The 27094-nt window shown below is 38.4% G+C and overlaps 1 protein-coding gene across 9 annotated transcripts in view; it reads right to left on the bottom strand.

Moving 5' to 3' along the window:
* NSD1 (nuclear receptor binding SET domain protein 1) overlaps positions 1-27094 on the bottom strand; it is a 136688-nt gene that overhangs the window by 11980 nt on the left and 97614 nt on the right. For 7 of the 9 annotated variants that reach the window (XM_004284817.3, XM_033414845.2, XM_004284816.4 and 4 more), the window contains 8 exons: positions 24264-24464; positions 21960-22139; positions 14185-14341; positions 12635-12840; positions 9583-9695; positions 4924-5193; positions 3193-3309; positions 1738-1879 (listed from right to left, as the gene is read on the bottom strand). In XM_004284817.3, the coding sequence (XP_004284865.2) occupies positions 1738-1879; positions 3193-3309; positions 4924-5193; positions 9583-9695; positions 12635-12840; positions 14185-14341; positions 21960-22139; positions 24264-24464 (1386 nt within the window). Of the gene's footprint in view, positions 1017-1737; positions 1880-3192; positions 3310-4923; positions 5194-9582; positions 9696-12634; positions 12841-14184; positions 14342-21959; positions 22140-24263; positions 24465-27094 lie in introns of all 9 variants that reach the window. The other 2 variants (XM_049708753.1, XM_049708752.1) reach the window with 2 other exon arrangements.

Below are 27094 nucleotides of genomic sequence, written 5' to 3' on the forward strand. Positions count from 1 at the left end.
TGACAAAATTGCTCTTTAATTACTTTATCTTGATTAGTGTTTGCTGAGGTAAACGACACTGACTGGGCAAAGCAGAATGCTCATATGGGATTTCTGCTTTGAAAGTCATTGGACTACGCTACTGTCAATTACAAACTACCCAGGCCAGTCTGATCTCATTTTGAGTTAGGAGAGTGATCCTGAAAATGCTTTGCTAGTATTCCTGCAAAACTTATTTTGAAAAATTATATACATCCTTATACATTCAAACTTATACAAGTCTAAATATTTTAAAAAAGCATGCAATTTAGAGGGTGTCATATGTATATGTATATACGATATGCTTACAACTTTTTCATCAAAACCTTGACACTAAATTTTAAGCTCCTTTAATTGATGGAAAATATCCATCATATAACTTTACTTTCAAACCTCTTAGCCCTATCAGGTTTACTTTCAATTCAAATAAACATCTTAATATTGTGCTGATTACAACTACCTCACTTCTACACTCTGAATTCTCAGAGACGTAATAGGCATCTAGGCAGGCCACAACATAGCTGTGCATTCTCCAAATGTCCAGTTCTTTGAGACCCAAGAGGTGAGGGTTTTTGTTTTTCTTAGCCTTGGGCTCATAAACCATAAAATTCAGATGGGTAAGAGGTGGATATTTGGTTTATAAAGTGGATGAAGGGCAACTGTAAAAGGAGACCTGGACTGCTGACACTTTCTAAGGCAGACCAATTTTTTTAAAAAATGAATTTATTTATTTCTGGCTGCGTGGGGTCTTCATTGCTGCGCACGGGCTTCCTCTAGTTGCGGCGAGCGGGGGCTACTCTTCGTTGCAGTGCACAGGCTTCTCATTGCGGTGGCTTCTCTTGTTGCGGAGCACAGGCTGTAGGCGCGCGGGCTTCAGTAGTTGTGACACACGGGCTTAGTTGCTCCGCGGCATGTGGGATCTTCCCGGACCAGGGATCGAACCCGTGTTCCCTGCATTGGCAGGCGAATTCTTAACCACTGTGCCACCAGGGAAAGTCCTAAGGCAGACCAATTTTTAAGGAGTTCATATAAAGGCTATGGAAAAGGTCTGGAAATTTATTCCTTTAAAACCATCCAGGAAATTCCCTGGTGGTCCAGTGGTTAGGACTTGGTGCTTTCACTGTGGTGGCCCCTGGTTCAATCCCTGGTCGGGGAACTAAGATCCCACAAGCCGTGTGGCACGGCCAGAAAAAAACAAACAAACAAAAAAACCCCAAACATCCATGCCCAAACCTTGAAGACATCATGCTAAGTAAAAATGAGCTAGCCACAACAAAACAAATATTGTATGACTGCACTTACATGAGATTCCCAGAGTAGCTAAAAAAATCACAGAGACAGAAGATAAAATGGTGGTTGCCCGGGGCTCGGGGAGGGGGGAAATGAGGGAGTTATTGGTTAATGGGTATCTTCAGTTGGAGAAGATAAAAAGTTCTGGAGATAGATGGTGGTGATGGTTGCACAACAATGTGAATGGACTTAATGCCACTGAACCGTACACTTAAAAATGGCTGAAATGGTAAATTTTATGTAACGTGTATTTTACCATACCACCACCAACAAAAAAAATACCTGGTACATGCTAAGTACCACCTGGAAAGTCTTTTATGTATCCTTGGGAATTTGCAAACTCATTTTGGATTATAGAACATATGGGATTTTTAGATAATAAAAACTGAAATCCCATTCCTAGCTCCAGAATCCTTAAATAATTCTTACCTGCTTTAATGTCACTCAAGGCAAAAAGGCCAACACGGGTATCTCCATTCACAGACCACTTCTGTGTTTCACAGTTGGGCTGGCAGCAATGATTCATGAATCGAGCATAGTTTCCTTTGGGACCAGCATCAATAATACGATCCTAGAATTCCAAGAGATGCTGTTCAGCAGACCTCTACTATTATTGATTAAAATTAGAGTGATAATAAATAAGCTGGAGTTTCTATTTGTAAAGTTTGATTCTTCCAGAGGGGTGGTCTCAGAGTGTAGTCCCTTGACCAGCACTAGTATCACCACCTCGGAATCCGTTAGAAATGCAAATTCTTGGGTTGCACTCCAGATATACTAAAGCAGAAACTCTGAGGCCCAGCAATCTGTGTTAAGCCCACTAGGTGATTATGATATATGCTAAAGTTTGAGGACCACCATCCTAGAAATAGTAGCTTGTTCCATTCTCTAAATTAGGTAGTCCTGAACCCTGGCTACACATCAGAAATCACCTAATATTTTAATAATGACATCAAGACCCCATCCCGAATGAAGATCAAGAGTATCTTGAGGTGAGAATCTCACAATCCATAAAAGTACAACTCGGTAAATACAAAGTTTCACACCAAGAAAGGTCTATTATAAAAGTTAAAGGAGGGTGGGGGAGAGGAACCTAGCAGAACATAATACTCAGGTACAAAGAGGAATCTCAGTATACACAGAAACGAAACACATTAGGATGCTGGAATTAGAAATAAATCCCATAAACAACAAGGTCCTACTGTATAGCACAGGGAACTATATTCAATATCTGGTGATAAATCATAATGCAAAAGAATATGAAAAAGAATATATATATGTATAACTGAATCACTTTGCTATACAGCAGAAATTAATACAACATTGTAAACGAAATATACTTCTATAAAATATTAAAAAATAAATTTAAAATAAATAAATAAAACATGTTGGAAACACACACATACAAAAAAAGAAATCCCAAATATAATTCTAGACACCAGTGAAATGTAACTCATCAGAAATTCCAATAATTGGAGAGCTGACTTGGGTTTGTAAGCTGAGTTCTATAGTCAATTTATATGACCTTCTCAATGCACTAATTAAATACGAACAAATCAGTGTCTCAATCTGTAAAATAAAAAGTAAAAGAATTATTATTTTTCTGGCTTCAAGTTTTAATCTTATAGGAAAAACACTAAAAGACATAATCACTTACATTGGACACTGAAAAATAATGCTAAAAGCAGCTGTATTGCCTTTTGCCATGGATGTACAGCTAGAAATGAGCAACCTTACCTAACTCCAGGACCCTGATCAAGCAATCCCTATGAATATGGGGGAAAGACACTGTTTTGGACAGTGTATGACATGCCTATGAACACTATAGCTGGGACAACACTAATTCACAATCTTATAACAGTGGAAATAACACTTTTCATTACTTACTTTGTCTAAAGTGAGCATATAGAAATTAGTGATATCGTGTTCTTGGGCATAACGGATTCGAGCTCTGCACTCTTCTTCGTCTATTAGCTCACCCACATATTCATTGACAAATTCACCCTGGAACAAGAAATAGCTCTTGACTTAAGTGACAAAAAGCATAACTGTGTTCACAGGTATACCTTATTTTAAAAAATTAATGAAAACAACAGATTCTCCAAAGCAATTCATGCACATTTAACTAGTCACTTTAACAAAGGTTTATTCAAGAAACCACGTAATATAAATATGATACTTCAACTATTTGAAAATATGAACCATCTCCCCACTCCTACCATAGCCAACAGCAGAAAACTTGGGATACACCTTAAGATCAACCAAAATAAAAGTAAGTAAACTAAAGCTCCACTATAATGGTGATATGGATAGTTGATCCCTTTACCTGTCCAAGAACCTAAAAGTCAATTTCGCTAAACTATCCTCTTTTTCCTTGGAGCATGCCCTGCCTACTGCCCTTCCACCACATTTCACATCACTGTCCTCCTGACTCACTATACAATAGTCATACTGGCTTTCTCTCATGCTGTCCCCTCTACCTGAAATGCTTGAACACTCAACCAGCCTAAGCCAACAATTACTTATGTTTCAAGCCTCAATTTAAAACATTCTCAGGGACTTCCCTGGTGGTGCAGTGGTTAAGACTCCACACTCCCAATGCAGGGGGCCCGGGTTCGATCCCTGGTCAGGGAACTAGATCCCACATGCATGCCGCAACTAAGAGTTCACATGCCACAACTAAGAAGCCCATGTGACACAACTAAGGAGCCCTTGAGCTGCAACTAAGGAGCCTGCCTGCTGCAACTAAGCGCAACAACAACAACAACAAAAAAATTAAAATTCTCAGAGACAAGCTAGTTTCAGGCCCTTTGCCACATGCCTCCAGAACCCTTTGTGTTTCCACACTGGGTGATTACTTGTTCAATGTCTCTCCGCATCTAGAATGTAAACTGTATGAAAGCATGGACCATGTCTCTCTTACTGAGCACTGCATCACACAGCAACATGCCTGACACACAGACAATATATAATGGTTACTTAGCAAATGACTAAAATAGACCACCCCATATTCACTTCCTTTCCTAGAAACAAACTTCAATAAAATTCTTCAGAAGGTATAACCAGAGTAAGGTTTATTCTATTAAAATGTCAAATATAATTTATTCTACTCAAAGACTGTACAATACCATCTATTTATTAGAAACCTGCAGGTCCTTCCAAGTTTCAAGTTGAAGATGTTACTGCATTTTCATTAGAGAAGACCTAATCCTCTTCTCCTGCATGTTCCATGAACCCAAACCTATTTTTCTCTCAGTAAAAATAGATTTTATTTTATTAGTTGGTGATTAACACCACTGTATCATGCTCTCACTATCCTAACTACAGGTTCCAGGATTTCCGCAAACGAGCAAACAAGTATCTCTATGAATTTCCCTCATTTTTATCATTCTCATACATAGTGAACATGATCAATACTTGAACTTTAGAAATAAAGGAGACCATCTATTTTCAAGCCTCTAATTTCTGGAAGGATTGGCAAGATATAAAAATAAGGTTAATCCTCACACAATATTATTTTCCTCCATGATCAATTTTCTCATATTCATCAAGAACAATTACTCATATTAAGCAACTGCAAAGAAAAAAAATCTGAAAATTAAGAATAGGTTTCTTCACCTTTTTGATATCTGTTTTTGTCCGGAGACCCCAGCCCCTCTGTAATGTGCGAAAAATTTCAACCTCTGGATACTGGCGCTTAGTAAAGCACTGGTTTTGGCAGCGCCCTCCAGCAGGACATACTGTGGGGTGACACTCATAGAGCAGCATGCGGTTGATGCACTCGGAGTCTATCCCACAGGGGTTCTCATCAGTAGCTTTACAGTTGCAACGGGGAATTTCAGACAAGTCTGCAGTGAAGATCTGTACCCTGCCAATAGGACGGTTCACCTGGAGTAGAAACACATACTATAGTATAGCAGGCAAGTCAACACAAGACAATTTAGGACCTATGAAAGGCAGATTTCTTTCCTTTAAAGTCACATGCCACATTTTACATGATTTTGAATTATCAAGATTTAGCAGAATTATTCACAATAACTTAAATGTGGCAACAACACAAGTGTCCACCGACGAATGAATAAGCAAAATGTGGTAAAAATAATATAATCTCATTCAGCCTAAAAAGGAAGGAAATTTTGACACACGATATACAACATGGATGAACCCGGAGGATATTATGTTAAATGAAATAAGCCAGTCAAAACAGACAAATACTGATTCTACTTAGATACAAAGAGACAGAAAGTAGAATAATAGTTGCCAGGGGCTGAGAGGAGGGGAAAATGGGAAGCTACTGTTTACTGGGGTATAGATTTCAGTTTTACAAAATGTAGAGTTCTAGAGATGGATGGTGGCAACGGTTGCAAAACGTTACAAATGCATTTAATACCACTGAACTGTATACTTAAATATGGTTAAGATCAAAAATTTTATGTTATCTGTATTTTACCACAATTAAAAAACTGGAGGAGGGCTTCCCTGGTGGCGCAGTGGTTGAAAGTTCGCCTGCTGATGCAGGGGACACGGGTTCGTGCCCTGGTCTGGGAAGATCCCACATGCCGTGGAGCAGCTAGGCCCGTGAGCCAGGGCCGCTGAGCCTGTGTGTCCGGGGCCTGTGCTCCGCAACAGGAGAGGCCACAACAGTGAGAGGCCCGCGTAGAGCAAAAAAACAAAAACCAAAAAAAAAAACCTGGAGGAAATAAAGATTTAGGCAATTTGACATAAAAATAAAGCCTCACTTGATACGCAAAATGTAAATACCACAAATTTGAAAAATTCATCTCTTAAAAAAAATCATAATTTCAAGGCTGGTAAGCCAAGTAAATTGTAAAATGAGTTTCTGCTATTGCCACATGGTGGCGCCACTTTAGCTGCTACATTAAAAAAAAAAAAATCACCATTCTCAACTGATATTTAACATGAAAAGGTCTCTGAGCAATCAGAGTCCTGTTTGTGAAGATGTATTTTAATATTGACTATCATAACTTGAAATCTTTTTAATAGACTATAGCAATGTCACCCAAGCATTCATTTTTAGTGGTGCTAGTACTGAAAACCACCATGAAAATCCAGTGTGGTAAAACATAGAGGCCAAACAATTTCTGTGATTCTGAAGCCATTAGAATTTTCACAAATACTAACAACAATGTGGAGAAAAAAAAAAGGATGTTCCACAACAGAGATGGATTTGTGCACTATAAGAATGGTCTCCCCTAATTGGGAGGGAGAGGGGGAGAGAGAGAGGGAGAGAGAAGGAAGGAGGGAGGGAGGGAGGGAGGGAGGGAGGGAGAGGGAGAGGGGGGGGGAGAGAGAGAGAGAGAGAGAGAGAGAGAGAGAGGGAGGGAGGGAGGGAGGGAGGGAGGGAGGATGTGGGGGGCACTGGGGAGTGGGAGTTTGGGGTTAGCAGATGCAAACTATTATGTATAGAGTGGATAATAACAAGGTCCTACTGTATAGCACAGGGAACTGTATTCAATATCCTGAGATAAAACCATAATTAAAAAGAATATATATATGTGTGTATAACTGACTCATTTTGCTGTATGGCAGAAATTAACACAACATTGTAAATCAACTATACTTCAATAAAATAAAATAAAAATGAGTCTCCCCTACTTGATATTATGTCAGCGGGAACAGTCAAACCACGAGTCTTCAAAAACCCATCCTATACATAAAATTTGACTCCTCAGGAACTGCATGATATTGACAAGTCACTTTTACTTGCAAGACTGTTGTGGGGAATAATCTGTTTGTAGAAGTATACTGCCCTCAAACGTTCTCCAGAACAACTTAAAATGACGTAAGTCTCACTGCCAGATCTCTTCCCAGCTTCTTTAAAATACTGATAAACAGTATTAACTTGTTAATGGAGGAACACCCTCACCATATGCAACTGGAAGTCACAAACCTACTGAGTAAGGCAAATTCTAAGGCATAAACAAGGGCTGAGCTCAATCACCTGAGACTACAGGTCCTACATAAGGCATCTGAATATTCACCTCTGATTCAAGGTGAATACCTTTACCTGACTGACACACTGCCATCCAAAAAAAGTTTCATCCTACTCCTTTTCTCTCTATAAAGGTATGTTTCAATCATTCCTCCTTGACATATGATCTAACCTGTTATTAATCCCAAATAAGTTTCTTGCCTAACACAACATAAAGCAAAAACAAAACCCCACACATGGTTAAGTTAAGAACAACACAGATATGTAATTGTAGTATTTACACTTGCTCTAGATCAGGGATTGACAAACTTTTTCTGTAAAGGGCCAGACAGTAAATATTTTATCTTTTGCAAGCCATAGATCTCTGGTGCATGTTGCTCAACTCTGCCACTATAGCTCGAAAGCAGCAATAGACAATATGTAAATGAATAAGCATAGCTGTGTGTCAATAAAGCTTTAATTATGGACACTAATATTTGAATTTTATAAAATCTTCATGTGTCAGGAAATAGTCTGTAAAAAACAAATTTTCCCAACCATACATAGTAGGCCAGATTTGGCCCATGGACCATAGTTTGCCAACCCCTATTCTAAATCTTTTTCCTGGAAATACGTTTTTGTTTTAAAGGTGGAGGAAAGAAGTTGGTGTCTAAATTCTGTGATTAGATCATGTATGGGACGTTAGTTGGTTTCTCAATATACAGGTTCAATACGGTTGACGGGCTACTCTGAAGGGCCTAACTTCTGCTATATGTGACATCTACGACTGTGGAAACAAATTACTTTCCCTTTTTCTGAGGATGAACTACACCTCAGTGTTATGTCTCCATGCACAGTAACTCCATTTAACTCTCAGTTCTACCATCAGGGTCCATTCAGACCCAATTTTAGGTTTTGTTTTGTTTTGTTTTTTTCCCAACAGTTTTAACTATTCGTAAGGATTGATATTTTATATTTTATGACACTTTCTCAGAGGTCTTTCAAAAAATCAAGAAGAAACTTTACTTATTTAAAAAAACTCATTCTATATTGCAACTACTAGGCAGGTCCATTAGACTTTTATAAATCTAATCTTTATTATGGAGTTTTAGTGTGCTTACTTTTCCTATATCTCATAATTCTTTACTAATTCATCATCACTCTTTGTTACTCATCAATGATTGCCAACTCTGCTAAAAAAGACAAAAATAATAAGTGGAATGACAGAATCATAAAAACATGATGCAACAGTGAAACAGTCACAGTTTAGTTTCTGCACTGCATTACCCAAAGTACTACATCTTCTCTCCAGAAAGTATAAAAGACTGGAGATAACATCTTTCAGTCTACTTTTAGTAGGGTTGCTAGATTTAGCAAGTAAAAATCCAGGATACCCAACTGAATTTGAATTTCAGATAAAAAACAAATTGATTTTTAGTTTAAGTACGTCCCATGGAATACTTGGGACATACTTAACACACTAGACTCTAAAAATTGATCTCTAAGTGAAAATCTCAGACTTCAGAAACTCGAAAAAAAAAATCAATGAGTACACAAATAATGCTTCTCTAATGACAAAAAATATATATATATATGGTCTTCCCATCCAGGAATGACATCATCACAAATATCTTGCAACAAGAACTTGGGCAATCTTATTTTGTTAATAGAGCTTATAGTATTCTTTCATGTGGTCTGATATTTGAGCACCAAAACTAACTTGATTAAAAGGTTTTTAAAAACGAGGTTTCAGTAAATACTTACTAAAATTCCTAATAAGTTTTTTCCTCACTATTCCTTTATTTTTACTTCTGTAAAGTATTTATAAAAATGACTTAACAATATAAAGGGTCTACTGGACCCAGATGAGAAATGATGATGACTGTTTTACCAGGTACACTAGCATCAGGTACACCTAACATGTATTCTTGTGACCTTGGGAATCCTAGTCACACTGGCCACCTAAAATATCTTTACTATTAGCCATTACGAGAAGACTTACCATGTGTATTATTCACACTATCTCAGGGCCATTTATCATTTTTTATCAAGGCTCTTTTTTCCCTTTCAAACCACAAGGTTCGTTGACTGTGAACAGAATCTATTCCAATCCACTTTATGAAAAGACTTTCGAAAGCAACAGGAACAACACTGTATCAACACACAACTAATTTTATAAAGTGCACACAATGTGCTAGAAATGGTGCTCTGGCACTTTTTTCTTATCTTCTTTCAAGCTCATACCTCTACCTAAAAGCAACTGTGCTTGCGCTTCCAGTTCTCCTCATGAACAGAGCGGGAAGCAGGCAAGCTATTACAGGGTCTCTCCTGAGGTCTTTTCTCACCTTTATATGTTTATAAGGCGGTGGCTTCTTGTCATTCTTTCGATCTTCCTGCAGCTGTCTTAGCTCTTTTTGGGCCTTTAACTCCTCAAACCTTGCTGCAGCTTCCTGAAGAGCTAAGAAAACATATAGCACAGTCACTTAATCTCTGGGTAGTGTTACTTATTTCGCTTTTTCCCCCTTTTAAATTGGAGAAAATTCACGTTTTAGACAAAAATCTAAGACATATATATGATTTCTATTTTCTAGTAAGTTACAGTCCCCAGAGTGTTCATATATGGCATTAAAATAAAACATAATCCATCATTAAATGGCACTATACAGACTACCAGTGTCAGAGGAAAACTTAAAACAAAAAACAAAGCTAAATAATTTGAAAAAGCCCACATATAACATCTCCTAACAACAACTAGACTACATCTGCTCAGCAAAGTCACTGCCTTTAAGCCTTTCTCCTCAGTTTTGAGTTTTCTGCTTCCACAAATAATGTGCCTCCTAGGTGTCCAGGTAACATGCTGTGTTCCTTTGGAAGAAATTAAAATTAGAAGTTTTCCTTTCCTTCTTCCCTATTGTCTGGAGCACCTATCCTACTCTTCTCCTAAAGCTCATTCTGTAAATATCAGTTATTAGCCTAATACAAAGATAGATCTTTGCAGCTAATCTGCATACAAGTCCTGAACTTTCATATGTTTAAAAGATTGTAGTGTCTGAAAAGTCTGAAAAAAATCTTAATCTCATTCCTCTCCGCTTAAAACAAAATTTTAATTCATTATTCTTGACTCAGGTTAAAAACTCTTTAAAGAATTCCAAATTTTCCCACTTTCCTCTCTGTAGTTTTCCCCAAGCTCTGCCAGTTCTTTAAAGAAAATCTCCCCTCTAATCCACACCCCTTTCTCCATTTCCTTGTCACCATCTAGCAGACTTGATGTTGCCTGGAGTTGTTCCCTCCTTCATTCATCCTATTATTCAGCACGTCCTACCTAGTTTATCTACTTAATGTCTATCTAGTACCCATCATCCTCTCGACTCCATGCGCTATTCTCTGTGACAGTCTCATTATCTCTGCCTGAAATTACTAAAAACAGCCATCTCGCTGACATTCCTGGCTACAACCTCTCACTTTCTACGGTCCTGACATTCTAGTCAGACTGAGATTTCTAAAATCTGCTCTGACCATGTAACTTAGCCACCTTTTCAGTAAAGCAGTCCAGTGTTCCCCCAACCCCGTGCTTAAACCACAGCAAATACTTGGAGGTCACTAACTCATCACGTTCGACTCAATGTGTGCTTTCACATAGGCTGTCTTTTTGTTACAACATTTAAGTTGTTAACTTCCTCACAGTCAGTGTAGGGGTTAAGAGTTTGGATTCTGGAGCCCAACTATACTAGAGTTTGAAACCTTTCTCTATGACTTACTGGCACTGGAACCTTGTGCAACAAATTTAACCTTTTTTTTTTTTTTTGGCCACGCCACGCAGCTTTCGGGATCTTAGTTTCCTGACTAGGGACTGAACCCGGGCCCTGGCAGTGAAAGCACGGAGTCCTAACCACTGGACCACCAGGGAATTCCCCAAATTTAATTTTTATGTGCCTCAATTTCCTCACCTATGAGATAAAGATAATGGCATCTAACTTATAGGGTTGCTGCAAAGACTTAAAGCAGAAAACACACTTTGAACGGGGCCTGGCAATCAACAACTGGTAACCGTTATTATAGTTCTTCTTCAAAGTATCACTTAAGAAAGAAGCCATCCATGACTTCCAAACCTTGATCCCCAGCACTGTTTTGCTTCCTCTTGGTCTGCTCCCACAGCATACCATGCACACTTCTGCCACAGCACTCTCGAAGAATGGCATTTTGACTACCTGTATCTGTGTCCAATTCCCCCACAAAACTGTGTGTTCCTTGAAGGCAGAGGCCAGCCTAAGGTCAAGGTACAGAAAGAGCAGAATTGCAGAGCTTCAGCAGGCTCAGACTTGCGATATTGCCTACACTCCACTTTCGTCCCCAGCCTTGACGGTGGCCAGTTCTGTGCAAAGATGTTGGTCATTTGGTCCCTGACCATCTGAGACTATAAGACTCAAGACCCAAACTCCTGTAGTATTAGTACTAATAGTGCCTATCTGCACAGAAAGCACACTGTCAACAGGTAAGTGAGGACCCCTGAAATAACATGAGGGCAACTAAACCTCTGTTGAACTTTTTCTTTATGGACATCATTCTCATTCCCCATCCAGGAAGTTTCACCTGCTTAGAATTTTATGGCACCTCACCAGGAAGTTTCACTTGCTTAAAATCCCCTCTTCACCTCACCACGCAAACAAAATCTTATACTTCAATGTCCAAATATATTCAAATAACAAGAGATACCTGTATTGCCTTTCAAAGAACAGCTAAAGGAAGAAGCTAATTATCATTGATGGGATACCAACTATATGCCCTTCAGGATGATTTTTGTATTATCTCATTGAATTCTCAAAGCAACCCTTACTCGTTATATTGGCAGAGAGAATGCTGTCAACCCCTCCTGGCCTCAAATACCCCCTCTCTCCTTCACTGTTAGGCCAGCTTACAAAAACCTCTTTGATTAGAACATTTATGCGCCTTTACCATCTTACGTTGCTCTATAATTTGGGGTGAATTTTATTTCTTCTCAACAAACTAAACAAACAAACAAATACCTCCTTGGAACAAATGTGGCTCTGCTAGATATTCTTGCCCTTGCCTTGCAAACTGTAGTGTTTATTCTACAAAACAGTTTCAAAGTTCTGGTACCTACCTGATGAGACACTGACAAAACAGAATTGGTAAGATAAGGAACTTCCCTTAAGGAAATTCTAGTTAAGTAAAGGTTAGGTTCAAAACTAATGAACTACATGGGTCAACTTCTCTGTAAAATCCTGTAGCCACAGCCACATACTGCCCCGGAAGGCAGAACATAGCTGCTAACAGAGCATATATGAATTCTAAAACATACAATTCTAACAGAGAGCAGATACGTGGGCAACAGAGGTCTGTGTTGGCCTGAGAAACAAAAAGGATAGATAAAGTTACCTTTTTTATATGTACCGTCCACTCCTTTGCCCATCTTATCCTTGCTGCTCACATCCCCCTCCATGTAGGGAAAGACTCGGGCCTGGTGAGTCCACAGATAGTCATTAGACCCAAAGAAGAGCACAGGGAACTCGCCCACATCATGTCTCATCTTGTCAATATTGGAAGGTACAGCTCGAGGATGGCAGATCTCAGCTGGCCACCACCTGGGAAAGGTGAAAAGAAGGAAGGAAACCTCTAGAAGGCTGCAAGGAATGAAAAAGAATCCTACTTTTGGGACAGGAATAAGGAAAAGCAATGTCTCTCTAACCCACATTAATGTCCGACCCAGAGCATTCTTACAATCTAACTAGAGAAGAAACAAGCAGTATGTGCCAAAAGGCTGAAGATGCCCACCCTCACGCACATGCTCAAATATACACACACACACTCCCTTAGACCGTTGTTCTACTTCAAGGAATCTATAAAAGGAAATAATTAGAGATATGAACAAAACTTTATGACTATAATGTCCATTGAAGTATTATCTGTAAGAATGAAAACCTGGAAAAATTTTAAATGTTCAACAGTTAAGGGAACGACAGATGCTATACAATGAGATACAAATTGGCCTTTGAGAAGGAAACTACTACAACGACTTTTAGGAAGACAATTTGGCATTAGCTATTAAAGCTGGAAACCCTGACCCTGCTATTCTATCCTGAGAATGGCCTAGAGAAGCTCCCATGCATGTACACCATGAAACATTGATAAAATATTGATAGTCCAAACGTGAATGTGAGAATGGATAAATAACTACACCACACTGTATGACTATATAAAGGAACACTGTAGAACAGTGAAGTACGAATGAGCTAGAGCACTGCACTAACGATAATATATCTCAGGAGTGTAACAGTGAATGAAAAAAGCAAGCTGCAGGAAAATACAGCAACAATTCCTTTATATAAAGATCTAAAACATACAGAACAAAACACACATGTGGTAAACCTATATAACCAGGCAAAGAAATAAAAAACATAAAATGCAGTACAAGGTGCCAGTAAAGTACTATTTTTTTTAACTGGGAGGTACATACACAAGTGTTTCTTTAAAATCAAGCACGTTATAATATTTTTTGTACATTCCATATCCAATAAAAATAATTTTAAAAAGAAAAAGCAAGAAACAAAACTGGGTACAAAGAACGATAAGGCTAATTAATTATGTTGAAGGTGCATGTATTGGTGTGTCTGCAAGTAAATATGCCAAAATGTTAGCGATGTCTCTTCCTTGTTTGTGAGATTATGGGTTTGTTTTAATTTATAAAGTTCCTACAGAGGATATATATTATTCCTATAATTGCAAAGCATAAAACAAAGTCTTTTTCTTCTATAATGGATATTCCTATAATTGCAAAACATAAAGCAAAGTTTTTTTCTTCTATAATGGAAAATTAATGGGGGAGGGGGTGAACCTTGTTTAATCAGACCATTTTTTAAAAAAAGTTAAGCACAAGAAACAGAGGCTGGTAAAAGAACTAAGTGCCAGTCTCCTTCATGCTTACTTACCTGTATCGTCCAACTTTTACCCAGACAATTTCCCTGTAATGTGGCTTTTTGCCTGCCTTACAGTCATTGCAATACCAGTTTCCTTCAGGGATATCAATGTTCAGGCATTCACGATGAAAAGCAGCAGGGCAAGAATCACAGCACAGAAGGCTGCCTCCTGTGGGAATCAAAAAATCTGGCACTAGCATCACAAGGCTGCATATAACGACCCAGCTGAAACAGCTCTTGCTCAGCTCCTAACCAATTATTTATCTCCCAGCCAAGGGCTTAGTAATTTAATTATTCAGAAAGACTTTTCTGCAAGAGTATTCCTTCTCCAATGTACTTGAACCACACCCCTGGGGGTCTGTCAGATTTTACCCTTATTGGCAAAATTAGGTTAGGGCAATGAGGGCAGAAGTAAACCTCTAAAAGTCATATATGTACACACACACACACCCCACACACACTTCTTCCTCTTCATTAAGAGACAACACACTATAAAGAGAATATCAATGATACACAATGCCAGAGTATAAAGAGCACAAGCTTTAACTGATGTCAGACTGGAGCTCTAAGATCATATGACTTTGGGGAATTCTCTTTCTTTGCTGAGTTTTAATTTCTTCAGTGGTAAGGTATTTTCTACAATGAACAATAAATAATCACACCTGTTTGAGAACTAAATAAGTTAAATAAATTGCCTAGTAGTGTCTGACACGTAAGTAGTCTCCACAAGGCCAGTTTCTTCCCTCTTTTTAAATTACATTTTAATCTTTTTTGTTTGGCACTTTCACAACACCTAAAGGCCCTCTGCAGAATAACATTTATAAATGCATAAACATAATACACAAAAGAACATAGATTATATTAAAATGATCAGAATGTTAGAACGAGAGATTAGAGTTATATATGTTTCCTTGTAATGCACAAATAAGAAGACGTAGCAGTAGTAATGACTGGAAACAAGACTTCAAGATATGTACAACAAAATTCACTGGTGACAAAAATCACAGGTACTAATGTTCTTTGTAGCCTAAACTTCAGTTAGGTATAAGATCTATCCTCTCCATCCAAGTTTTCGGATACCAGATTAATTACATATATTGCAGTGATGATGAATTTCCACTTCTTAAAAGATTTTTACCCAAAGTGCCTCACTTTACATATCTGAATCTGAAATCCTCATGGTTGCAGATAATAAAGAATTTCAGGTAAAGAGGTTTCACATTTAAGGAATACAATAAATGCCTTATTTATCTTATGCCAGAAATGAGCATGCTTCAAACATGCTAGACTCAAGCACGTAATTCCAAGTTTCATCCTGAAGAGACAGTGAGGGATAAAGTCATAAGCAAGGTATATACTCATGTCTATCTTCTTGGTTTCACTGTGCTTCTCTTTCCTCATAAAAACCTATGAAAAACTTAATTTTCTGACACCCCATCCTTAAACGATTTCTACCATGCCTTTTCTTTTTCTCAATAATCGAGAGCAGGCTCTTAAAACAAGCTTTGCGGTGTTTGTTTTGTTGGGGACAGGGATGTGCTTTTGAGACCCAACTCCTGCTTCAACTAGAGAAGCTCTCCTTTTACCTGTGTTGTACGCTGGAGATTGTACACCTCAGATTCAGAGTGAGGTTTCATTTGGGAAGAAGGTCTGTTGCTACAAGTTCCAAGAACTTGTTTACTCAATACATATAGCCTGTACTCTATGCTTTCAAAGTCATATTTTGCTATTCTTGTGCATTTTGTGGATGAGGTAAACAATCTTTGCATGGGACACAGAGTGACACAGAGTCACATAAGTGACTGCCCCAGTAATGGGATACCTTCTACAACATTCCTCTCTATGCTTAGTTATCTGCTGAGTTCAAAATTTGATTAATAACAATTTGCCAACTACATGGCCTTGGTAGAAAAATCTTCCTTTTACTAAGCTGACATTCATGACAACTAGAAATATGTCATGTACAATAAGGCATTTGAATTAGGCCTTCAAAGAAGGCATGAAAAGAAATCTGGACAGAAGAATAACCAGTGAAGAACGGTCAATGGTGGCAAGCACAACAATTTTGCAGGGAAGGACATAATGGGATGAGCTAAGGGAGAATATGAAGAAAGAAATTGACAGGATTAGTCTGGGTGATGAGTGGGAGGCAGGCAGGAGGGTCTGTCTGGTAGGAGTAAAGGAAACATATAGGAGAAAGACAGGAAGACGAAAAGAGGGAAAACCACATGAACCATCATAAGAAACCAAAAGATGAAAAGGTGATATTTGGTAGAAGACAGTAAGAGAAAATAGAGTTTAAACATATTGTTGAATTCTAGGAAATGATTATTTCCAATTTAGCGATTTACCATACTATTACCATAACACTCTGATAACCACCTTCGGTTTTCTCCTATACATGAACAAACAAAATGTCCCAAGACTCTACTCTTTCCTTGTCTTCTAACAGCAAGATAATCCTAGATAGTGGGATCAACAGTTCTTAGGCTTTTTGGCCTCACGAACACTTTATAGTTTTGAAAAATAAGGAGATTCCCAGAGAGCTTTTGGTTTTTTTTGTTTTGTTTTGCGGTACGCGGGCCTCTCACTGCCGTGGCCTCTCCCGCTGCAGAGCACAGGCTCCGGACGCGCAGGCTCAGCGGCCACGGCTCACGGGCCCAGCCGCTCCGCAGCACGTGGGATCCTCCCGGACCGGGGCACGAACCCGTGTCCCCTGCATCGGCAGGCGGACTCTCAATCACTGTGCCACCAGGTAAGCCCCGAGCTTTTGTGTTTATGGGCTAAAAATACTGATTAATTCATTTAAAAGTAACAATAAATCTATTATGTTAACATAAATCACATTTTTATGAATAACTATATTTTCCAAAATGAACATTTTTAATAAGCTCAGTGTTCTACATTTTATTTTATTTTTGTTCTTTCTTTTAAATTGAAGTGTAGTTGATTTAGAGTATTTCAGGTATACAGCAAAGTGATTCACTTATACATACACACACACACACACACATATGTATTCTTTTTCAGATTCTTTTCCATTACAGGTTATTACAAAATACTGAATATAGTTCCCTGTGATATACAGTAGGAGCCTGTTGTTTATCTATTTCATATATGTGTACGTGTTAATCCAAAATTCCCAATTTATCCCTTCCCTCCCTTTTCCCTTTGGTAACCATAAGATTGTTTTCTATGTCTGTGAGTCTATTTCTGTTTTGTAAATAGGCTCATTTGTATCATTTTTTTAGACTCTCCATATTAGTGATATCATATGATATCTGTCTTTCTCTGACTGACTGACTTCACTTAGTATGATAATCTATCTCTAGGTCTATCCATGTTGCTGCAAATAGCATTATTCATTCTTTTTTATGGCTGAGTAATATTCCACTGTGTGTGTGTGCGCACGCGTGCATGTGTATGTGTATGTGTGTGTGTGTGTGTGTGTGTATATATATATATACACACACACACACACACCACATCTTCCTTCTCCATTCATCTGTCGATGGACACTTAAGTTGCTCCCATATCTTGGCTATTGTAAATGGTGCTATGAACACTGGGGTGCATGTATCTTTTTGAATTAGAATTTTCATCTTTTTTAGACATATGCCCAAGAGTGGGATTGCTGGATCATATGGTAACTTTATTTTTAGTTTTTTTTTTTTTTTGCGGTACACAGGCCTCTCACTGCTGTGGCCTCTGCCGTTGTGGAGCACAGGCCCTGGATGCACAGGCTTGGCGGCCATGGCTCACGGGCCCAGCCGCTCCACGGCATGTGGGATCCTCCCGGACCGGGGCACGAACCCACTTCCCCAGCATCGGCAGGCGGACTCTCAACCACTCTGCCACCAGGGAAGCCCTATTTTTAGTTTTTTTAAGGAACCTCCATACTGTTCTCCATAGTGGCTGCACCAATTTACATTCTACCAACAGTGTAGGAGGGTTCCCTTTTCTCCACACCCTCTCTTCAGCACTTGTTATTTGCAGACTTTTTGATGATGGCCATTCTGACCAGTGTCAGTGACGATCATATTTTTTTGCAGATATTTTTACTTAAATCTGTTGTAAAATGTTGTCTGGTTGATGTATATGAAGAAAATCTGGTCTCTCACAGATAAACAGGTGGAAAATGGCGTATTTTAATAACCTGTTCAATAACAGGTTATTCAATATGAATAACCTGTTATTATAATAATTATATGAATATTCAATAATATTCAATAACGAATATTCAATAATATTCAATAATATTCTTCGATACTATACACTAAAACTTCACAGGGTAAACCTTAGTTGCAGTGTCTAATCTGAAACTGTATCAATATACTATTCTTTTATCTGTCTTGCACTTTGAATGGATCTTTTACATACGCATGGTTTTTAACATCATGCATTGTTCATGTGGAAAATATTGGTTTGCTGAGTCTGGTAATCTTCCAAATGTTGATCTATTTCGTTATGTAATACTAAAATGTCACATTTATTAATATCCCCATGATTTCATCAGTAAATACTAGGAAGCAGTTAAGCTCAGGGTGGGTAGACGACAGTTTTCCAAAATTCTAATTTTCACTTAAGAACTCAAATTTTATCATTGGCAACAATTTGCCAGTTGTTTTTCCTTGAATTGACAGGCTCCTTTTTATCCATTTTCAAGAAATGTCTGACAAATATCCAAGTATGAAGAGCCATAGTTTTTTAGTAATTTTTAAAATTAATTTATTTTTATTGGAGTATAGTTGATTTACATTTTTAGTAATGTTTAAGACTAAAAATGGTGTTCCATGAACAAGGCAGCCAGTTCAGATTGCAACTCAATTGCATGAGTGCTTTAACTTAAGATAACCACCAGTATGCAACAGAACTGCTTTATGTATACTTCCCATTTTATCACACTGAATATTAAAACAATGTTCACATGACAGTTGAGATTTAATACATTTTACATACTTTTTAAAATCGAGGACATAGTTATGTGAAATGTCCAAGTTTTTACTGCAAGTGTGTGGTGACACAGAATTCAATGACTGCTATTACTTGTGCAGTTTAGAGCCATCACCCTGATTTGCACTAAGGTGCTAGCAGTTTTACTCACTATTGGCTTTGCACCATCTGTGCAAATGTCAACAAAGAAAAAAGGCAAGTAACATCTTGGTATTATTATGAAAAGAATTATGATCTCATGGAGGCTCCTGAAAGGGTCTCTGGATCTTCTCCACTTCCCAAATATCAAGATCTGAGAGCCACTGCTGCAGCTACTAAGTTTTCTTGGGGACTAAGTTTTCCTTATGAGTATCCATTATTATGCCACAAGTTAGGACTGCCAACACAAAGGAACCTCTACTCTGAAAACATTTCATTCCACTATGGAATGAAAAACAGTCTAATGCTGAAACTGTTTCATCTCCCCATCTTCACAAAACATGTAAAATTTTTAGAGCCTACATTTCAGCCTCCCAGACATCTATTTTCATTCTAAGAGCAGAATTATAGAATGTTGTATCTAAATGCTATTAAATATCAAAATTGTCTTTAACTTTCTTCTAAACAAAAGACAGGTGGTATAATGATAAACAGCCAGCAGTGTTCACCACAGTTTTATAAGGAACAGATATTATAAAAGCAAAAAGGAATGTATGATACAGGAGAATCACAAAGCTAACATATCTAAAACCAAAAACAGCATAGTACTTTGTGCACTAAAACATCCCTAACTATATCAAAATTCCACCCACATGATTGCACTTAATACTCTATTTTATTTATTCTATATTAGAACTAGTTTGAGGATTACAACTATGTCCTGATGCAAACTCTAGTCATGTTACATAAATCTTAAGAGCAACAACAGCAACAACAAAAAAGTCCCTATTGACCATTTTCAATCATATAAAGGAGTCATAAAACTTCTTTTATGGCTTTCGCACTATTTAGTATATCCCAATTTCTCAAAAGGGATGCTAATTCAATTACACATGTTGACTCTTTTTAAAATTAGTCCTTCAGAATGTTCATAACCAGCCAAATTTTTGTGAAATTGTATCACCAATAAGTAGATCTTAAAAAACAGAAAAATCAAGGAAATTGTTTCCCCCAAATTACTAATCAACAAAATTTAGTCAATTTGAAAAGGAAATGAAAAAACTGTATAAGAGAACTGGTGCCACCCTCAACACTAGAAAACAGGGGAGCAATGTCCACAAAAGTTTTGGAAAAAGAACAAGCAGTCTAAGATCTTATAGTAACCCAATGTGTGCTTCTAGAACAGAGGCAAATGAAGAACCGTCTCAAGCAGAGAAATGTAGGACCTGTGGGTGTTTCTCAGAAGTTCAGCCAACCAAGAGAAAAATTTAAATAAGGAATTCAGAACTACAAGCACCCCAGTAAATAGACTGGTGGAGTACTAAATCCTCCACTTAACAAAACAGCAAAAATCAGGCTGTGAGGAATGGAAAGGAAAGAAAATGTTTAAGAAGGATAATATTGACGTTGCTCTAAATTAGGAGAAGTATGTTTTAAGTAGGGGTTGGAGAGGGGGGAGATACAGATAAAGATATAAAATTTATTTGTCCTCCACTGAAGACCTTGTAGGAACTATTATCCCTTACAGTGAGAAAATATTTAACAGAAGTTCATAAATTCTTTTACTTTCACCTTGTTTATTCCCTTTAAACTAATATAAAATTGATTTTAGAAAAACCACACACAATTACCTGATAACAGCATCTTCTAGACTTGTCCCTATCCAGATATCTACCCCTTCTATCTGCTTATATGCACATATGTCTGGAGTATTATCACTTAATATTAAGCAATGGTTTTTTCTGATGTAGGACTTGGGGTTATCTAAGGTTTTTAAAATTTCTTTCTTATTTTACTTTTTTACCTCCAGTTTATTATTTTTTTTTTTGCGGTACGCAGGCCTCTCACTGTTGTGGCCTCTCCCGTTGCGGAGCACAGGCTCCGGACGCACAGGCTCAGCGGCCATGGCTCACGGGCCCAGCCACTCCGCGGCATGTGGGATCTTCCTGGACCGGGGCACGAACCCGTGTCCCCTCCATCAGCAGGCGGACTCTCAACCACTGCGCCACCAGGGAAGCCCTACCTCCAGTTTATTTTTTTACTTTTTTCCCCAGCTTTATTGAGATATCATTAACATATAATATTGTGTAGACTTAAAGTGTACAATATATATGTACTTGATATGTGCATATACCGTGAAGTGATCACCACAATAAGATTAGGTAACATATTCAACAACTCACATAGTTAAAATTTTAAGGGGTGTGTGTGTGGGTGTGTGTGAGACAGAGAGAGAGGGAGAGGGAGGGAGGGAGGGGGAGAGAGAGAGAGAGAGAGAGAACTTAGAAGATCTACTCTCACAGCAACTTTCAAATATACAATACAGTATTGTTAACTATAGTCACCATGCTGTGTATTACATCCCCCAAATTTATTCATCTTATAACTGGAAGTTTGTACCTTCTGACCACATTCCCCCATTTTCTAAAAACAATTTTGTTTCCTTTCTCTTTTCTTTAAGTTGCTTCAATTGTTTATCATTTTGTTAAAATTAAGTCATTATTCAAAATAACAAAAATAAAACCCTCTCTATTGGGGAACAAAACCACTGTACTGTTATGTTATCAATAATTAAGGACATCACTTCCCAGTATTTCTTCTAATGGCAATGTGAAGAAAACTATACTTTTGTTTCAATTAAAATACTGCATTCATCTCTTTTTAGACTATTCATACATCAGGAAGTCATGTCTTACCTTCTGAGCATACAAAACACCAGCTAACATTAACATGCTCATGATTTCGGCAGCCACGTCTGGGGGTAAAGTGATTGGGGCAGATGATGCTATTGGATGCAAGGATCTTTGACCCAGCAGCCAGGCAAAAATCATTGGCATGGTATGCCACTGGGCAGCGGACACAGCGCATCAGTCGACCTAAAAATAAGAGAAAAACCAGGGAGAGACAAAAGAAAAAGGGATTAAACATAAAAACGATGTGAGTTATTCAAGTTTATTTGCTAGCACTGGGAAAATGCCACAAACAAATGGAAGCACTACTAGATCAAGAGACCTTAAACACCCAATTCCCTAAGAAAAGCTCAGATGGGAACTATATGATAAATGGCCTTAAGGAGTCCAATCTCACAACAGTAAGTGAGTCTACCTCAACAAGAATAAGCCCTACTCAAACCACTGTCCTGACTGGAAAACAGAATCAGCTGCAGACGAAACGGTGGGGGTTGGTGTGCGTGTACAATCAGATTAAAAGACCAGATGGGAGAAACACTAATGCTTGCTTTCCTTGGCTGGTACTCTGTGATTCTTAAAGCCTTTTAGATGAATGAATGAACCTCTCTACCTCCACCCCCCCATGAGATATATCCTCTAACATACTTTACAAACTAAAAACCACTACCCAAACCACCCCAATGCTACCTACAATAGCAGCTGAAAAGGAGAAGGTAGCTGATGGTAAAGCTGCAATTTTGATCAAGCATGTTACTGTACTTAGGACTGACAAGATCTATAGTGCCAGGAAATCATCTTACAGAAGATATCGCCAGTCTGATTAAAAGAAAAGTCAACACTGCCACATTTTTCCTGCCAAATCCCCTTTGGGAGAAGTGGGCTCTTTGGGCCTACAAGCATTTAATAGTAGAGATACAATATTTGGCTTTCAGAGAAATCAGTAAGAGACCCACTAGTACTGAGCAGAAAGAAATGATTGGGGCTTCCCTAGTGGCACAGTGGTTAAGAATCCGCCTGCCAATGCAGGGGACACGAGGTCAAGCCTTGGTCTGGGAAGACCCCTCTTGCCGCAGAGCAACTAAGCCTGTGAGCCACAACTACTGAGCCTGCTCTCTAGAGCCCACGTGCCACAACTACTGAGCCTGCGTGCCACAACTACTGAAGCCTGCATGCGCCTAGAGCCTGTGCTCCACAGTAAGAGAAGTCACCGCAATGAGAAGCGCCCTTGCACCACAATGAAGAGCAGCGCCCGCTTGCCACAATTAGAGAAAGCCCACACGCAGCAACAAAGACCCAACGCAGAAATAGATAGACAGAATCCGCCTGCCAATGCAGGGGACACGGGTTCGAACCCTGGTCCGGGAAGATCCCACATGCTGCGGAGCAACTAAGCCCCTGCACACAACTACTGAGCCTGCACTCGAGAGCCCGTGAGCCACAACTACTTAGCCCACGCGCCTACACCCCATGCTCCACAAGAGAAGCCACTGCAATGAGAAGCCTGCGCACCGCAAGGAAGAGTAGCCCCCGCTCGCAGCAACTAGAGAAAGCCTGCACGCAGCAACAAAGACCCAATGCATCCAGGGGGGAAAAAAAAAAAAAAAAATCAATAAATTTATTTTAAAAAAAAAAGAAAGAAATGATTGTTTTCCCACTGGGAATGGAAACTTGAGTTTATCTGCACCCACATAATAGTTTTGGAAACCTCAGCTCTCAAGCTAACCATGAAGCAGGAAAAAATTTTCTGGATAGGAATTTCCATTTAAAAAAAATAAAACAAATCAGCACAAAACAAAAACCTCAATTCTGCCCTATATGCATGTCTGAATGATATCACATCTGATAACCATACATATAAGGGCCCACAGAAGAAGAATACACTTTATTCTGATGAAGGAAGACATCCAGCAGAGGAAAGTCCCTGGTGGTCCAGTGGTTAGGATGCTGTGCTTTCACTGCAGAGGGCGCGGGTTCAATCCCTGTTTGGAGAACTAAGATCACACAAGCCACATGGCGCAGCGCAAAACAGAACAAAACAAAACAAGATGTCCAGCAGAACACCTTTTCAAACTAAATGTCACATGAATTCCAAATATTTAAAGCTACCACATAATGCCGGGGGTTCCATAAAGCACATGTAAAAATGTGGTGACTGCTAAATTTGTCCATTACTCTCTTATCTCTCACATAAAATGCTGGTACTCTGACAAAAGCTAGAGGCTATGAAGAGATATGCCAGATAGCATCTGAAACATCCATTGCCAATGAGACTGAGGTTCTATAATTAGATTGGTCTACACAAACCCATACCTTTAGATGCAGAAACACTGGCTGGATTAGCAGCATGGCAGGTTATACATATGTGGAGGGAACACCGGAAGCCCTTGTTCTGCAAGACAGTGGGTGGATATTTCTGGACACACTCTTCATGGTAAAACTTTCCACATAAGGGCAGAAGGCACCTTTTAACATCTTCCCCACTCTGCTTGCATACAAAACAGGTATGTATTCCTAGGAAACAGGAAGAAACAAATTAATACTAACTCAAGAATTCACTCAATGCTAAACCATTAGATGAAAAGTTAGTGAGTACACAATTCTGCACCAAATTCCAACATGGGGTGGGGGTGGAGGGTGCCCACACCACAAAGCAATTCTCTGATACCATCTGGTATCCTACAATTCAACTCAATTCTGACACCATCTACTTGGAGATAATATCAGATCCCACAGATTAAGTAAGGGTTCAGTCCTACAAGACTGCCTCCCACCCCAACCCTTACCAGTTCTAAGTCAAGGCTGTCATCTGTACTTCTGACCAACTGGCTATAAATCAGAGGTTGGGTTCAATTAACTTGCAAGAGTGGGTCACAGAACTCAGAGAAACACTTTACTTACTAGATCATCAGTTTACTAAAAAATGATGTAGTTCAGGAACAGCTAGTTAAAAGAAATGCATAGAGTAAGGTATGGGGAAAGGGCTCAGAGCTTCCAGGGCCTCTCCAAGCACGCCACTCTCCCCTAATCTCCATGTGTTCACCAACCCAGAAGCTCTCCAAACCCCATCCTTTTGGGTTTTAATGGAGGCCACATTACATAGGCACGACTGATTAAATCACTGGCAATTGAGGACTAATCCAACCTCCAGCACTCTCCCCTCCAAAAAGGTCAGGGGGAGATGGAACCCTCTAATCACATGGTTGGTTCTCCTGGCAACCAGCTCCCATCCTTAGCTAGTTCCAAAAGTCATCTCTCATTAACATAAAAAAAGATACATCTTTATAGCCCTCATCACTTAGGAAATTTCAAGGGTTTCAGGAGCTCTGTGCCAGAAACTGGACAAAGACCAAATATGTATTTATTAAAAATCACAATATCATAGTGAAGAACATTATAATAGACTGATCAGGATGACAACACAAACCTACTGAACAATCTTAATACCACTATTAAGGGGGAAAATTTAATACATGTTTGCTGATGTGATGCTATAGGAAGTACACATCCCCCACAAAGGATTCTTGCCAAAGGAAAATTGATTTGACCTGATCCAGCCTCTAGATCTAACTACAAGTTTCCATAAAATACGGAGGACAGAGGAACAAGTAAAAGGGACACCTCAAGGATGCAATCAGCCAAATTTAGAATGTAGAAAACTTGGCAGACAAATGACCATTGTCTCAAGAAATAAAGAACATTAAAAAATTGGGTGAGGGGTCCCTCAAATATGTGCAGTTATTGGGATCCAGCAATGAGGTTTGTCAGGTAGGGGTGACAAGTAAGGTTTGATTTAGCACAGGCCCAGTAGGGAAACCACATTTGGATACTGAGCACTTAAAATGGCACTAGTCTAAATTGAGATGTGTAGTCAGTGTCAATACACGTTGGAGTTTGAAGACCTAGCACATAAAAAAGAATGTAAAAAATTTCAGTCATTTTCACATTAATTATATGCTGACATATTTTGAATATATTGGGTTAAATAAAACATATTTTTGTTGTAAAAAACAAAAATAATTGGGTGAGGGGAATAGTACTGTTGTAGATTAAGAGAAGTTTAAGAGATGAATTTTTTAATTAAAAAATACAATACAGGGACATTATTTGGATCTTGATTCAAAACACTATAAAACAATATATTTTGAGACAAAGTGGGAAAATTTGAAAGTGGGACTGGGTAGTTGATGACACATAGGAGTCATTGTATACAATGGATATATATTTTTAAAATGTTAAAAAAAATATGCTAGTTACATATATTTTGAACTATATGAGTAAAATGAGGCAAGAAGTTGATAACTACTGAAGCTAAGTGATGAATATGTTGAGATTCTTTATACTGTTCTCTCTACTTCTGTATATGTCTGAGGATTTCTGTAATAAAAAGTTTAAGAGAAAAAAAAAATTCTACCTCTCGCTGGGAAGCAAAACAATGTAAGGGAAAGAGCCCAGGCTTGAGGGACAGACAGACCTGAACACGAATCCTGCCTTTGGCAGCTGCTGGAAATAGGAACACAGTAAAATAATCCACCTCATCTTTATAAACAGTGAGATCACCAACTAATAATAATTTTAGAAAAAAATTTTAAATAAGTATTTGAAAAGAAGCAATCTACTGCCTGATACTGAATAACTGGCAGCCAATACTTAACTGGAGTAGCCTAAATTATGGTGTGGTCATCCTACTATAGGAAAACAGGGTGACCCAGAAGAACTAGTAAATGACTCCTTTATTCTTACTCTATACATCTTTACTAAAACTAGGGTAAAATTTTCTACCCTCAAAAATAATAACCTCTCTTTACCTCACATAACATATAAAACTTAATTCAATATAGATCACAGACCTAAATGTGAAACTAAAATTAAAAAATTTTCAGCAGAAAACAAAATCTTCGTGACATTGGGTTAAGCAAGATTTCTTAACCAAAGTCCATTAAAAAAATTTGATAAACTAGACTTCTTCAAAATTAAAAACTTCTGCTCTTCAAAGGATACCATTGAGAAAATTAGAAAACAAGCCACAGATTGGAAGAATAATTTGGAAAGTATATATCTGATAAAGGACTTGTAGCCAGAATACATATAAAGAACTCTTAAAACTCAACAGTAAGAGAACAACCCAGGACTTCCCTGGTGGT

Source organism: Orcinus orca, chromosome 3, assembly GCF_937001465.1.
Source record: "Orcinus orca chromosome 3, mOrcOrc1.1, whole genome shotgun sequence".
In the NCBI taxonomy this organism is placed as follows: Eukaryota; Metazoa; Chordata; class Mammalia; order Artiodactyla; family Delphinidae; genus Orcinus; species Orcinus orca.